Source organism: Lygodium microphyllum, chromosome 10 (assembly GCF_053477565.2).
Source record: "Lygodium microphyllum isolate KBCC chromosome 10, Lygodium_microphyllum_v1.1.10, whole genome shotgun sequence".
NCBI classification, from domain to species: domain Eukaryota; kingdom Viridiplantae; phylum Streptophyta; class Polypodiopsida; order Schizaeales; family Lygodiaceae; genus Lygodium; species Lygodium microphyllum.
The window spans coordinates 115950610-115964907 of record NC_141144.1 but is presented as its reverse complement, the minus strand read 5'-3'; the positions used below and the strand labels follow the sequence as shown (position 1 = coordinate 115964907).

Here is a 14298-nt window from a genome sequence, read left to right as displayed (position 1 = left end):
CAAGCGTTATGAATGGCATAGTCATCAAAAGAATGACATTAAAAGATTGTGCATACAAGTGCTAGATTAAAGTATAGTCAAGGGTTACAAACAGCATAATTACTAAAAGAATACGACATTGAGAATCATGAATAGAGAGTATTAGATTAAAGTTTAGATACTTCAAAAGTACTTAGCCTAACAAGCCAAATACTAAGAAAAACTAGATTCTAGGTCAATGCGAGGCCTATTGGAGTCTACTTACTTGAGATCATCTCGCACTTATCTTATCAAGTATTTATATGTTATGCCTATAACATGTTTGATATATGAGGATAAATTTCTATTTGCCTCATGTCTTGACTAAGAGCTAGTACAAGAAATTAATCATAAGGGTTAAAACTAAGATATCTTGAGATCCGTCGGATAACAATGACTTTTGCTAATCCAAACTCAAGGTTGGGTTATCAATCAAGGTAAGTGACCTATAGAACTTACATCATGAATAGTGTTTGAACCCTTAACATATGCCCTAGCCAAAGGAAGGAAGTGTTAAGATCATGTTTGCATGGTATTGCTCTTAGATCCCAAGGGGGAGAGCAAATATATGATGAAAATGTTATATCGTCTATTTTTGCATTGGTTGGAAAGAATGCAATTGGTTTTATTGATTGATCGAGCAACATCCTAAATGCTTTTATATTCAACTGGTTGTTAGTTGTTGTTTGGATGATTATTCCAAGTGCTTGTGATTTATGGTAAATGCATGGCAAGAGTCTGTGATGACAAGTTGCCATGGGAATAAAGGAATGTTTTCTTAGAAAATGATATTAGGTTGAATGCCTTGTTTGTGCTTGATTCTTAAAGGATTTAATTAAGGAAGGATATATTGTACAGGTGGATCACCTCCATGGTCACACCACGTATTAACCCAAGAGGGCACTACTCGATTCATGGGCCGAAGGTCGAGTGGTGAAAAGGCCAACCACGGGAATGATGTTTCACTCCTAGATAGCTTGCGGGTCAGTTGGAGCTCTGGACACCCCTTTCTAGGTCTAGAATGGAGTTGAAGACCTCCGTGGCCCCCAACATCTGGGCATGTTGGGAGATCCTATTCTAGATAAAGGATTGAGTTTTGGTGCCATGTGAATTGGACCACTTACTTCTACAGGGCAGAAGGGATACTTCTATTGGACAGAAGCGAAACATAATTTCTCCTGTATGGGCTGGAGACAAAGATTAACTTGAAGATAAGTTAAGGAACTTGTTTGATCTTGTTTGTCAATAGATTGCTTTGCTCTGTTTTCGTATCTGTGCTATAATTTACGCGAACGAACCCTGTTCCTTAAAAGGCTTAATTAATGAAGCTGACTTTAAGTGTCACACATAAATGTGGTAGGACCTAATTAGAAAACTAAAGCTATTAAGGGAAGCGAGTGGGCGGAACCCCCAACGGGTCCGTCCTATGGTAGGGTGGTCCCAGAGAATTGGGAGGCTTCTCACAAGTTTTTATCGTCATTCGACCTTTAGGTATTGATAGGTTAGAATCCGATTCATGCCGTTTCAGGGGACCAGAATGGGACTATGCCCTATGGGCAGAGAGGTTGAGCAACGCATCCCTCTCGTTTCCCATTCTCTTTGAACCAAGTGAGGCATAGATCTGCTTGGGGTTGGGTATCTCTGCGTAAAGTAGGATGTCCAATACCCGACGCTAGAATGCTAACAGGAGACCTTGACAACTAGGAACCCAAATTTCAGGTCGATCCTAGTGGGTTCGGTCGTGAACATTTCGTTGCGAGGTGGATTCGGGAAACCCTAGGCAACAAAACTCGGAACATTCCTTGGGAGTGCCGGGCAGCGACGCTTAGATTCGTTTCTCGATAGACCGCTAAAAGAGTGCCTGGAAAGCCGATGGGCGGGCACCTCACAGTTGGTATCAGAGCAAAATTTTGTAATGATACGTGATTGATTAATGTATGGTTTGTAGACATATCCTAAACAAAATAATCTAAGCAGTATGGCTTGATTGTGAGGCACCTTCTGCACCCATGAATGTTGACATGCAAGAGAAGGAATTCCTTCTCAAGCAAATTAAGGGACCTGGGTTCGATGAAGAAGGAATAGACATTGCAGTAGAGGTAGAGATATGGATTGAGTCAATGGATGACTATTTCTTTGCTTCGGGAACTGCCTCTACCAATCAAGCAATGATAGCCAAACTTAAGTTAGTTGGCCATGCTCGGTTATGGTGGAAGCAGTGGTGCAAAGATCAAGGTGTTTCTGAAGCCGCTGTTACTTGGGTTCAGCTGAAAGATGCTGTACGCAGACCATACCTTCCGCCAACCTACCAGACTTTGAAGATGAATGAATTCTTAAGGCTAAAGCAACTAGAATTAACTAGACTTTGAAGATGAATGAATTCCAGGCACTCTTTTAGCGGTCTATCGAGAAACGATTCCAAGTGTTGCTGCCCGCACTCCCAAGGAATGTTCCGAGTTTTGTCGCCTAGGGTTTCCCGAATACCAACTGTGAGGTGCCCGCCCATCCGCTTTCCAGGCACTCTTTTAGCGGTCTATCGAGAAATGAATCTAAGCATCGCTGCCCGGCACTCCCAGGGAATGTTTTGAGTTTTGTCGCCTAGGGTTTCCCGAATCCGCGTCGCAACGGAACGTTCACGACCGAACCCACTAGGATCGACCTGAAATTCGGGTTCCCATTTCTCAATGTCTCCTATTAGCATTCTAGCATCGGGTTTTGGACATCCTACTTTATGCAGAGATACCCTATCCGAAGCAGATCTATGCCGCACTTGGTTCAAAGAAAATGGGAAACGAGAGGGATGCGTTGCTCAACCTCTCTGCCCGTAGGGCATAGTCCCATTCCGATCCCCTAAAACGGCATGAATCGGGTTCTAACCTATCAATACCTAAAGGTCGAATGACGATAAAAACTTGTGAGAAGCCTCCCAGTTCTTTGGGACCACCCTGCCGTAGGACAGACCCGTCGGGGGTTCCGCCCACCTGCTTCCCTTAATAGCTTTAGTTTTCTAATTAGGTCCTACCACATTTATGTGTGACACTTAAAGTCAGCTTCATTAATTAAGCCTTTTAGGGAACAAGATTCGTTCGCGTAAATTATAGCACAGACACGAAAACAGAGCAAAGCAATCTATTGACAAACAAGATCAAACAAGTTCCTTAACTTATCTTCAAGTTAATCTTTGTCTCCCGCCCATGCAAGAGAAATTATGTTTCGCTTCTGTCCAATAGAAGTATCCCTTCTACCCTGCAGAAGTAACTGGTCCAATTCACATGGCACCAAAACTCAATCCTTTATCTAGAATAGGATCTCCCAACATGCCCAGATATTGGGGGCCACGGAGGTCTTCAACTCCATTCTAGACCTAGAAAGGGGTGTCCAGAGCTCCAACTGACCCGCAAGCTGTCTAGGAGCGAAACATCATTCCCGTCGTTGGCCTTTTCACCACTCGACCTTCGGCCCATGAATCGAGCAGTGCCCTCTCGGGTTAATACGCGGTGCAACAATGGAGGTGATCCACCTGTACAATATATCCTTCCTTAATTAAATCCTTTAAGAATCAAGCACAAACAAGGCATTCAACCTAATATCAGTTTCAAAAAAAACATTCCTTTATTCCCATGGCAACTTGTCATCACAGACCCTTGCCATGCATTTACCATAAATCACAAGCACTTAGAATAATCATCCAAACAACAACTAACAACCAGTTGAATATAAAAGCATTTAGGATGTTGCTCGATCAATCAATAAAACCAATTGCATTCTTTCCAACCAATGCAAAAATAGACGATATAACATTTTCATCATATATTTGCTCTCCCCCTTGGAATCTAAGAGCAATAACATGCAAACATGATCTTAACACTTCCTTCCTTTGGCTAGGGCATATGTTAAGGGTTCAAACACTATTCATGATGTAAGTTCTATAGGTCACTTACCTTGATCGATAACCCAACCCTGAGTTTGGATTAGCAAAAGTCATCGTTATCCGATGGATCTCAAGATATCTTAGTTTTAACCCTTATGATTAATTTCTTGTACTAGCTCTTAGTCAAGTCATGAGGCAAATAGAAATTTATCCTCATATATCAAACATGTTATAGGCATAACATATAAATACTTGATAAGATAAGTGCGAGATGATCTCAAGTAAGTAGACTCCAATAGGCCTCGCATTGACCTAGAATCTAGTTTTTCTTAGTATTTGGCTTGTTAGGCTAAGTACTTTTGAAGTATCTAAACTTTAAACTAGTACTTCTCCATTCATGATTCTTAATGTCATATTGTTTTAGCAATTATGCTATCTATAACCCTTGACTATACTTTAATCTAGCATTTATATGCCCAATCTTTTAATGTCGTTCTTTTGACGACTATGCCATTCATAACGCTTGACTAATTATTCCTTGTAATTGCTCTATTAGCAAATAAGTCATATGTAACTAGGTGCAATTATCTTCCCTTGATATATGCACTTCACAAACTCCATCTTCCGAGTAAGCGAGATGAAATTTATCATTTCCCATGACCTATACTCGTGCAATAGTATGGGCTTAACGTATCTCATACGAGAATCAAAGCAAGCATCTATCAACTTGAAAGTACATTCCTTACGACTGGAACCGCGATTGGATAGACAGTGATGCCTTTGCTTGAAGCCTTGTTGTTGGTTGCGGGATTGTCATCCGCACGCGACATTCTTCGCTTGGAGGCCATCTTCCGCAGGTAGACTCAAGAGATTAAGAAGATGGAGCAGATTCAAGATGGGAGAGCGTAAGAGAAGACGGTTAAGTCAAGGATTGAGATAGAGGGAATTGAGCCAATTCTCTTCCTTGCAGTCTCTCGGGGTGACTCTTCTCTCTCTCTCTCTCTCTCAAGCTCTCTTTCAAGCTCTTCCTCACAATCTCTTGGAGGAGTATCCTCCTCTCTACCTCTCTCTTGCAGCCTCTCGGGGTCTCCTTCTGTTTCTTATGCCTCTCCCATGCCTCATATTTATAGTGAATTAGAGAAGAGGGCTTGTGGTTGAGAAGTGGAGCTCTTTGTGGAGGGGGATCTTGGAAAGATCAGTGATCTGATGCTCAGATCATAAATCTGATGGTTCCATTGGCTCCGAAAGGGGGGTAAAACCCCAAGACACTTGGTTAGAAAGCTCTGAGTTCACTCCTTCTTCTTTTCTCTGTTCGAAGTGCTGTCTACTGCTTGTAAACTGCGATTGCGGCGCGTGCGATTTCGCCAGTCACTTTTCTTTATTTTTCTTTTTATAAAATCTTCAAACTAACTAAAATATAACTTGTCTTTTCTTTTAAATGACATCTAGTTCCATATCGTTTTTTTAGGATAATATCTAAAGTATCTAAAATATACTAGCTTTGCCCAAAATCTAATGTTTTTGGACCTTCCAAACTATACACATGAACTTAGTGATTGATATAACTCATAAGTCTCGTTCACGTTTTAATTTACGTGAAGGGTAGCTACGGTCTTTGCCAATTCGAGAAAAATATCGAATTTACGACTCTTGACTATGAGGTGCTCGCCCATCGGCTTTCCAGGCACTCTTTTAGCGGTCTATCGAGAAACGAATCTAAGCGTCGCTGCCCGGCACTCCCAAGGAATGTTCCGAGTTTTGTCGCCTAGGGTTTCCCGAATTTGCCTCGCAACAGAACGTTCACGACCGAACCCACTAGGATTGACCTGAAATTTGGGTTCCTAGTACTCAAGGTCTCCTGTTAGCATTCTAGCGTCGGGTATTGGACATCCTACTTTACGCAGAGATACCCAACCCCAAGCAGATCTATGCCGCATTTGGTTCAAAGAGAATGGGAAACGAGAGGGATGCGTTGCTCAACCTCTCTACCCATAGGGCATAGTCCCATTCCGGTCCCCTAAAACGGCATGAATCGGGTTCTAACCTATCAATATCTAAAGGTCGAATGATGAAAAAAACTTGTGAGAAGCCTCCCAGTTCTCTGGGACCACCCTGCCATAGGACGGACCCGTCGAGGGTTCTGCCCAGCCACTTCCCTTAATAGCTTTAGTTTTCTAATTAGGTCCTACCACATTTATGTGTGAATCAGCTTCATTAATTAAGCCTTTTAGGGAACAAGGTTCGTTCGCGTAAATTATAGCACAGACACGAAAACAGAGCAAAGCAATCTATTGACAAACAAGATCAAACAAGTTCCTTAACTTATCTTCAAGTTAATCTTTGTCTCCCGCCCATACAAGAGAAATTATGTTTCGCTTCTGTCCAACAGAAGTATCCCTTCTGCCCTGCAGAAGTAACTCGTCCAATTCACATGGCACCAGAACTCAATCCTTTATCTACAATAGGATCTCCCAACATGCCTAGATGTTGGGGGCCACGGAGGTCTTCAACTCCATTCTAGACCTAGCAAGGGGTGTCCATTGCTCCAACTGACCCGCAAGCTGTCTAGGAGCGAAACATCATTCCCGTCGTTGGCCTTTTCACCACTCGACCTTCGGCCCATGAATCGAGCAGTGCCCTCTCGGGTTAATACGCGGTGCGACCATGGAGGTGATCCACCCGTACAATATATCCTTCCTTAATTAAATCCTTTAAGAATCAAGCACAAACAAGGCATTCAGCCTAATATCATTTTCCAAGAAAACATTCCTTTATTCCCAAGGCGTCTTGTCATCACAGACCCTTGCCATGCATTTACCATAAATCACAAGCACTTGGAATAATCATCCAAACAACAACTAACAACCAGTTGAATGTAAAAGCATTCAGGATATTTTTTGATCAACCAACAAAACCAATTGCATTCTTTCCAAAACAATGCAAGAGTAGATGAAATAATATTTCCCATTGCAGAATTGCTCTTCCCCTTGGGATCTAAGAGCAATATTATGCAAAAATTTTCTTAACACTTCCTTCCTTTGGCTAGGGCATATGTTAAGGGTTCAAACACTATTCATGATGTAAGTTCTATAGGTCACTTACCTTGATCGATAACCCAACCCTGAGTTTGGATTAGCAAAAGTCATCGTTATCTGACGAATCTCAAGATATCTTAGTTTTAACCCTTATGATTAATTTCTTGTACTAGCTCTTAGTCAAGTCATGAGGCAAATATAAATTTATCCTCATATATCAAACATGTTATAGGTATAACATATAAATACTTGATAAGATAAGTGCGAGATGATCTCAAGTAATTAGACTCCAATAGGCCTCGCATTGACCTAGAATCTAGTTTTTCTTAGTATTTGGCCTGATAGGCTAAGTACTTTTGAAGTATCTAAACTTTAAACTAGTACTTCTCCATTCATGATTCTTAATGTCATATTTTTTTTAGCAATTATGCTATCTATAACCCTTGACTATACTTTAATCTAGCATTTATATGCCCAATCTTTTAATGTCGTTCTTTTGACGACTATGCCATTCATAACGCTTGACTAATTATTCATTGTAATTGCTCTACTAGCAAATAAGTCATATGTAACTAGGTGCAATTATCTTCCCTTGATATATGCACTTCACAAACTCCATCTTCCGAGTAAGCGAGATGAAATTTATCCTTTCCCATGACCTATACTCGTGCAATAGTATGGGCTTAACGTATCTCATACGAGAATCAAAGCAAGCATCTATCAACTTGAAAATACATTACTTACGACTGGAACCGCAGTTGGATAGTGATGCCTTTGCTCGAAGCCTTGTTGTTGGTTGCGGGATTGTCATCCGCACGCGACATTCTTCGATTGGAGGCCATCGTCCGCAAGTAGACTCAAGAGATTAAGAAGGTGGAGTAGATTCAAGATGGGAGAGCGTAAGAGAAGATGGTTAAGTCAAGGATCGAGATAGAGGGAATTGAGCCAATTCTCTTCCTTGCAGCCTCTCGGGGTGACTCTTATCTCTCTCTCTCTCTCTCTCAAGCTCTCTTTCAAGCTCTTCCTCACAATCTCTTGGAGGAGTATCCTCCTCTCTACCTCTCTCTTGCAGCCTCTCGGGGTCTCCTTCTGTTTCTTATGCCTCTCCCATGCCTCATATTTATAGTGAATTAGAGAAGAGGGCTTGTGGTTGAGAAGTGGAGCTCTTTGTGGAGGGGGATCTTGGAAAGATCAGTGATCTGATGCTCAGATCATAAATCTGATGGTTCCATTGGCTCCAAAAGGGGGGTAAAACTCCAAGACCCTTGGTTAGAAAGCTCTCAGTTCACTCCTTCTTCTTTTCTCTGTTCGAAGTGCTGTCTACTGCCTCTAAACTGCGATCGCGGCACGCGCGATTTCGCTAGTCACTTTTCTTTATTTTTCTTTTGATAGAATCTTCAAACTAACTAAAATATAACTTGTCTTTTCTCTTAAATGACATCTAGTTCCATATCGTCTTTTTAGGATAATATCTAAAGTATCTAAAATATACTAGCTTTGCCCAAAATCTAATGTTTTTGGACCTTCCAAACTATACACGTGAACTTAGTGATTCATATAACTCATAAGTCTCGTTCACGTTGTAATTTACGTGAAGGGTAGCTACGGTCTTTGCCAATTCGAGAAAAATATCAAATTTACGACTCTTGACTATGAGGTGCCCTCCCATCGGCTTTCCAGGCACTCTTTTAGCGGTCTATCGAGAAACGAATCTAAGCATCACTGCTCGGCACTCCCAAGGAATGTTCCGAGTTTTGTCGCCTAGGGTTTCCCGAATCCGCCTCGCAACGGAACGTTCACGACCGAACCCACTAGGATCGACCTGAAATTTGGGTTCCTAGTTGTCAAGGTCTCATGTTAGCATTCTAGCATCGGGTATTGGACATCCTACTTTACGCAGAGATACCCAACCCCAAGTAGATCTATGCCGCACTTGGTTCAAAGAGAATGGGAAACAAGAGGGATGGGTTTCGCCAGTCACTTTTCTTTATTTTTCTTTTTATAAAATCTTCAAACTAACTAAAATATCACTTGTCTTTTCTTTTAAATGGCATCTAGTTCTATATCTTTTTTTAGGATAATATCTAAAATATCTAAAATATACTAGCTTTGCCCAAAATCGCAGTTTACAGGCAGTAGACACCACTTCGAACAAAGAAAAGAAGGAGTGAACTGAGAGCTTTCTAAACAAGTGCCTTGGAGTTTTACCCCCCTTTCGGAGCCAATGGAACCATCAGATTTATGATCTGAGCATCAGATCACTGATCTTTCCAAGATCCCCCTCCATAAAGAGCTCTACTTCTCAATCACAAGCCCTCTTCTCTAATTCACTATAAATATGGGGCATGGGAGAGGCATAGGAAGCAGGAGACCCCGAGAGGCTGCAAGAGAGAGGTAGAGAGGAGGATACTCCTCCAAGAGATTGTGAGGAAGATCTTGAAAGAGGGCTTGAGAGAGAGAGACAGAGAAGAGTCACCCCGAGAAGCTGCAAGGGAGAGAATTAGCTCAATTCCCTCTATCTCGATCCTCGACTTAACCATCTTCTCTTACGCTCTCCCATCTTGAATCTATTTCACCTTCTTAATCTCTTGAATCTAAAATCGCAGTTTACAGGCAGTAGACACCACTTCGAACAGAGAAAAGAAGGAGTGAATTGAGAGCTTTCTAAGCAAGTGTCTTGGAGTTTTATCCCCCTTTCGAAGCCAATGGAACCATCAGATTTATGATCTGAGCATCAGATCACTGATCTTTCCAAGACCTCCCTCCACAAAGAGCTCCACTTCTCAACCACAAGCCCTCTTCTCTAATTCACTATAAATATGAGGCATGGGAGAGGCATAAGAGGCAGAAGGAGACCCCGAGAGGCTGCAAGAGAGAGGTAGAGAGGAGGATACTCCTCCAAGAGATTGTGAGAAAGAGCTTGAAAGAGAGCTTGAGAGAGAGAGAGAGAGAGAAGAGTCACCCTGAGAGGCTGCAAGGAAGAGAATTGGCTCAATTCCCTCTATCTCGATCCTTGACTTAACCATCTTCTCTTACGGTCTCCCATCTTGAATCTACTCCACCTTCTTAATCTCTTGAGTCTACCTGCAGACGATGGCCTCCAAGCGAAGAATGTCACGTGCGGATGACAATCTTGCAACCAACAACAAGGCTTTGAGCAAAGGCATCACCGTCAATCCAACTGCAGTTTCGATCGTAAGTAATGTATTTTCAAGTTGATAGATGCTTGCTTTGATTCTCGTATGAGATACGTTAAGCCCATAGTATTGCACGAGTATAGGTCATGGGAAAGGATAAATTTTATCTCGCTTACTCGGAAGATGGAGTTTGTGAAGTGCATATATCAAGGGAAGATAATTGCACCTAGTTACATATGACTTATTTGCTAGTAGAGCAATTACAAGGAAGAATTAGTCAAGGGTTATGAATGGTATAGTCATCAAAAGAATGACATTAAAAGATTGTGCATACAAGTGCTAGATTAAAGTATAGTCAAGGGTTACAAATAGCATAATTACTAAAAGAATACGACATTGAGAATCATGAATAGAGAGTATTAGATTAAAGTTTAGATACTTCAAAAGTACGTAGCCTAAGAGCCTAGGAGTCTAATTACCTGAGATCATCTCGCACTTATCTTACTAAGTATTCACACGTTATGCCTATAACGTGTTTGATATATGAGGATAATTTTCTAGTTGCCTCATGACTTGACTAAGAGCTAGTACAAGAAATTAATCATAAGGGTTAAAACTAAGATGTCTTGAGATCCGTCGGATAACGATGACTTTGCCAATCCAAATCCAGGGTTGGGTTATCAAGCAAGATAAGTGACCTATAGCACTTACATCATGAATAGTGTTTGAACCCTTAACATATGCCCTAATCAAAGAAAGGAAGTGTTAAGAACATGTTTGCATGGTATTGCTCTTAGATCCCAAGGGAGAGAGCAAATATACGATGAAAATGTTATATCATTTATTTTTGCATTGGTTGAAAAGAATGCAATTGGTTTTGTTGATTAATCGAACAACATCCTAAATGCTTTTATATTCAACTGGTTGTTAGTTGTTGTTTGGATGATTATTCCAAGTGCTTGTGATTTATGGTAAATGCATGGCAAGGGTCTGTGATGACAAGTCGCCATGGGAATAAAGGAATGTTTTCTTGGAAAGTGATATTAGGCCGAATGCCTTGTTTGTGCTTGATTCTTAAAGGATTTAATTAAGGAATGATATATTGTACGGGTGGATCACCTCTATGGTCGCACCGCGTAGTAACCCGAGAGGGCACTGCTCGATTCATGGGCTGAAGGTCGAGTGGTGAAAAGGCCAACCACGGGAATGATGTTTCGCTCCTAGACAGCTTGCGGGTCAGTTGGAGCTCTGGACACCCATTGCTAGGTCTAGAATGGAGTTGAAGACCTCAGTGGCCCCCAACATCTGGGCATGTTGGGAGATCCTATTCTAGATAAAGGATTGAGTTTTTGGTGCCATGTGAATTGGACCAGTTACTTCTGCAGGGCAGAAGGGATACTTCTGTTGGACAAAAGCGAAACATAATTTCTCCTCTATGGGCGGGAGACAAAGATTAACTTGAAGATAAGTTAAGGAACTTGTTTGATCTTGTTTGTCAATAGATTGCTTTGCTCTGTTTTCGTGTCTGTGCTATAAGTTATGCGAATGAACCCTGTTCCCTAAAAGGCTTAATTAATGAAGCTGGATTTAATTGTCACACATAAATGTGGTAGGACCTAATTAGATTCGTTTCTCGATAGACCGCTAAAAGAGTGCCTGGAAAGCCGATAGGCGGGCACCTCACAGTCATGAATGAAGGACCATGCAATTGCATAGCTGGTGACATAACATGGTACACATTCATAATGACAAGGACGATACACAACACAAAGTCCAAAACACATCATAAAACACCAACAATTGATAAGAAAATCATTTGTCCACAAGGTGGAGATCTCAATTACATATGAGTTAATAATGTTGTATGTGTATGTGGATTTGTTATCATTATACATGTTCATCATGACAACAATGTTTCATGTCACATATGGACTTCATAGGTGAAAGTGATGATAAGGATGCCGACAAATAGATTCTAAAAGTCATTCATGGGTAAGGTAAACTTTCCCAACTACGAGTAAACGATGTTCTAGGGAAGTGATTATAGGAGCATTGTACACATTGAGGAGTATAATATAGAGATTGCAAAGGAATATGATGTAGTAATTGAAAAATAGTATGATATGGCAAAATATAGCCCAATACATTAGATGTCTTGTGAAGCTCCTTTGTAGGACAACAGCAATGCACAGTCGGAAGTCTGAAAATTGAATCTCATTGGTGGCAAGTGATGGACAAGGAAGGCATATAATCATACATAAGGGGAAAGCTTTCTTCTATATTAAAGAGGGACAGGGAGAGGGAGAAGAAGAATGGTTAGGCCTAGCTGGTAGGGATAATCCCATGGTGGCGAGAGAGAGAGAGAGAGAGAGAGAGAGAGCGCACGCTAGAAGGTTACGACGCAACAATGGCTACAGAGGTCCTTGCAGATGTCGTCGACGGGCTCGACCATCTGCCATTGGGAAGCGGGCTCGCGCGCGGTGGCGTCGAAGATGTAGATGGTGTGCAGGGACGAGCGGGGGTTGGAGAGGAGGCGGTAGCCGCCCAGGAAGTAGAGGAGGTGGCCGATGGGCGCCATAGTCAGGTAGCAGCGCTCCACCACAGCCGAGTCCCGGGCCTCCTCCGGGTGCGTCATGGGCAGCCACGAGCCATCCACGATCTTCCACATGTTCAGCTCCTCGTCGTACTGCTCAATCCGGCCCTTCCACGTGTTCAGCGCGTCTCCGGAGCTATACAGCCGCCCGCCAACTGTCACGATCTGATTAGGCGGAACGTCCAGCTGCCACATGCCCTTGATCACCGCCCACTCCCCCTTCGACGGCTGGTACACGTCCACGCAGCTGCGGTCGATGTTGAACGGCTGGATGGAGTCGGAGTCCGAGTCCGGCCCCGCGAAGCCGCCCACGATGTGGACGCGCTCCCCGCAGGTCACCCCCACGCACTTGTAGCGCCCCGTGCTCATGGACGGGAGCTGCTGCCACGTGTCCAGTTCCGCCACGTAGGCCTCTGCGCTGGACACGCCCTTCTCCCGGCGAGCGCGGCTGCTGCCCCCGGCGGCGTAGATCCGGCCCCGGCAGACGCTTGAGGCGAAGTGGGCCCGCGGGGTGGCCATGCTGGCGCAGCGGCGCCAGCGGCGGGAGGTGGTATGGTAGGCCAGAACCTCTCGCCGAACCTCCAGGTCAGCTTCGGGAGCTCTGCCGTAGCCCGCCACGCTGCCCTCTCGAGCCGGGCTGGCGGGAGAGTGGCCGCCCCCCTGGGTCGCGCACAGACGGCCCCCGATGATGTACAGAGTCTCTCCGAGAGCCGCGAACCCGAAGCCCTTCAGGGCGTGGGATGTGGGCAGCCCCGGGATGGGGCCCAGGTAGTGCCACGTGTTGAAGCGCGGGTCGTAGGCCTCAAGCCAGCACCTGCTGGTGTCGGCCTGGTCAACGCCGACTGCGACGTCGACCCCACGCGTGGCGCCCTTCCGGCAGAAGACGAGGTAGATCCAGGGCTCCTGGATGCCGAGAGAATGGCGCATCCGGTATATGGCGCCACCCAGGAAGGCGGACCGCCAGGCAGTCGACACCCGCAGAAGCCTGTGGTGGTACTGACGTGGCACCCGTGCCATGCACTGCAGCGCCAGCGAGCGGGGCAGCCCGGGTATGAGATTCCCGTCCTCGTCCTCGTCATCCTCTTTAGCTTTAATATTCTTCTGATCCTCCTCTGATCTTTCCTCTGTCTTGCTGTGTTCATTACCATCAACTCCTTGCACCTCTTGGTTCTCTCCCCCTGACTGCAGCACCAGCTGGGCTAGCTTCAGAGCCACCATTCTCTCTCTCTCTCTCTCTCTCTCTCTCTCTCTCTCTCTCTCTCTCTCCACCCCTACCAGCAGCAGCTACCTGCCTCTCTCTACCCACACCTTATACCAGCTGCAGTTTTCTTCTCGTACGCTTCAGCTGCCCATACTCCTCTCTCTTTACTCGTATAAATATCACCACCGTCTGCAAGAAGATCATACATCGCCTTTGCAGCATAGTAATAGATCATTTTAGATTTCGCATGGCTGGAGATTATGGTTTGTGATTGAGCCCACGCACCAATTACGAGGCGCACTCATAACCTGCTCCTTCCCAGCGGACAAGAGAAAAGCCTCGTCAGTGTCGTCCAGATAGCTCCACCGCGGTTGAGATTCCTAAGTGTGAGCACCAGGTGCGCTAATTTGATATATACAATGGCCATTGGCCAATCTCAATCC

At 43.9% G+C, this 14298-nt stretch overlaps 1 protein-coding gene across 1 annotated transcript; it reads right to left on the bottom strand.

Annotated features, from left to right (window-relative positions):
• Nucleotides 1-12447: 12447 nt before the first annotated feature.
• On the bottom strand, nt 12448-13876 carry LOC148030469 (F-box/kelch-repeat protein At1g16250-like). Its single transcript, XM_087687388.1, has one exon. It carries the CDS (start codon nt 13870-13872, stop codon nt 12448-12450), a length of 1425 nt encoding a protein of 474 aa, XP_087543514.1. The 5' UTR covers nt 13873-13876.
• Nucleotides 13877-14298: the final 422 nt, after the last annotated feature.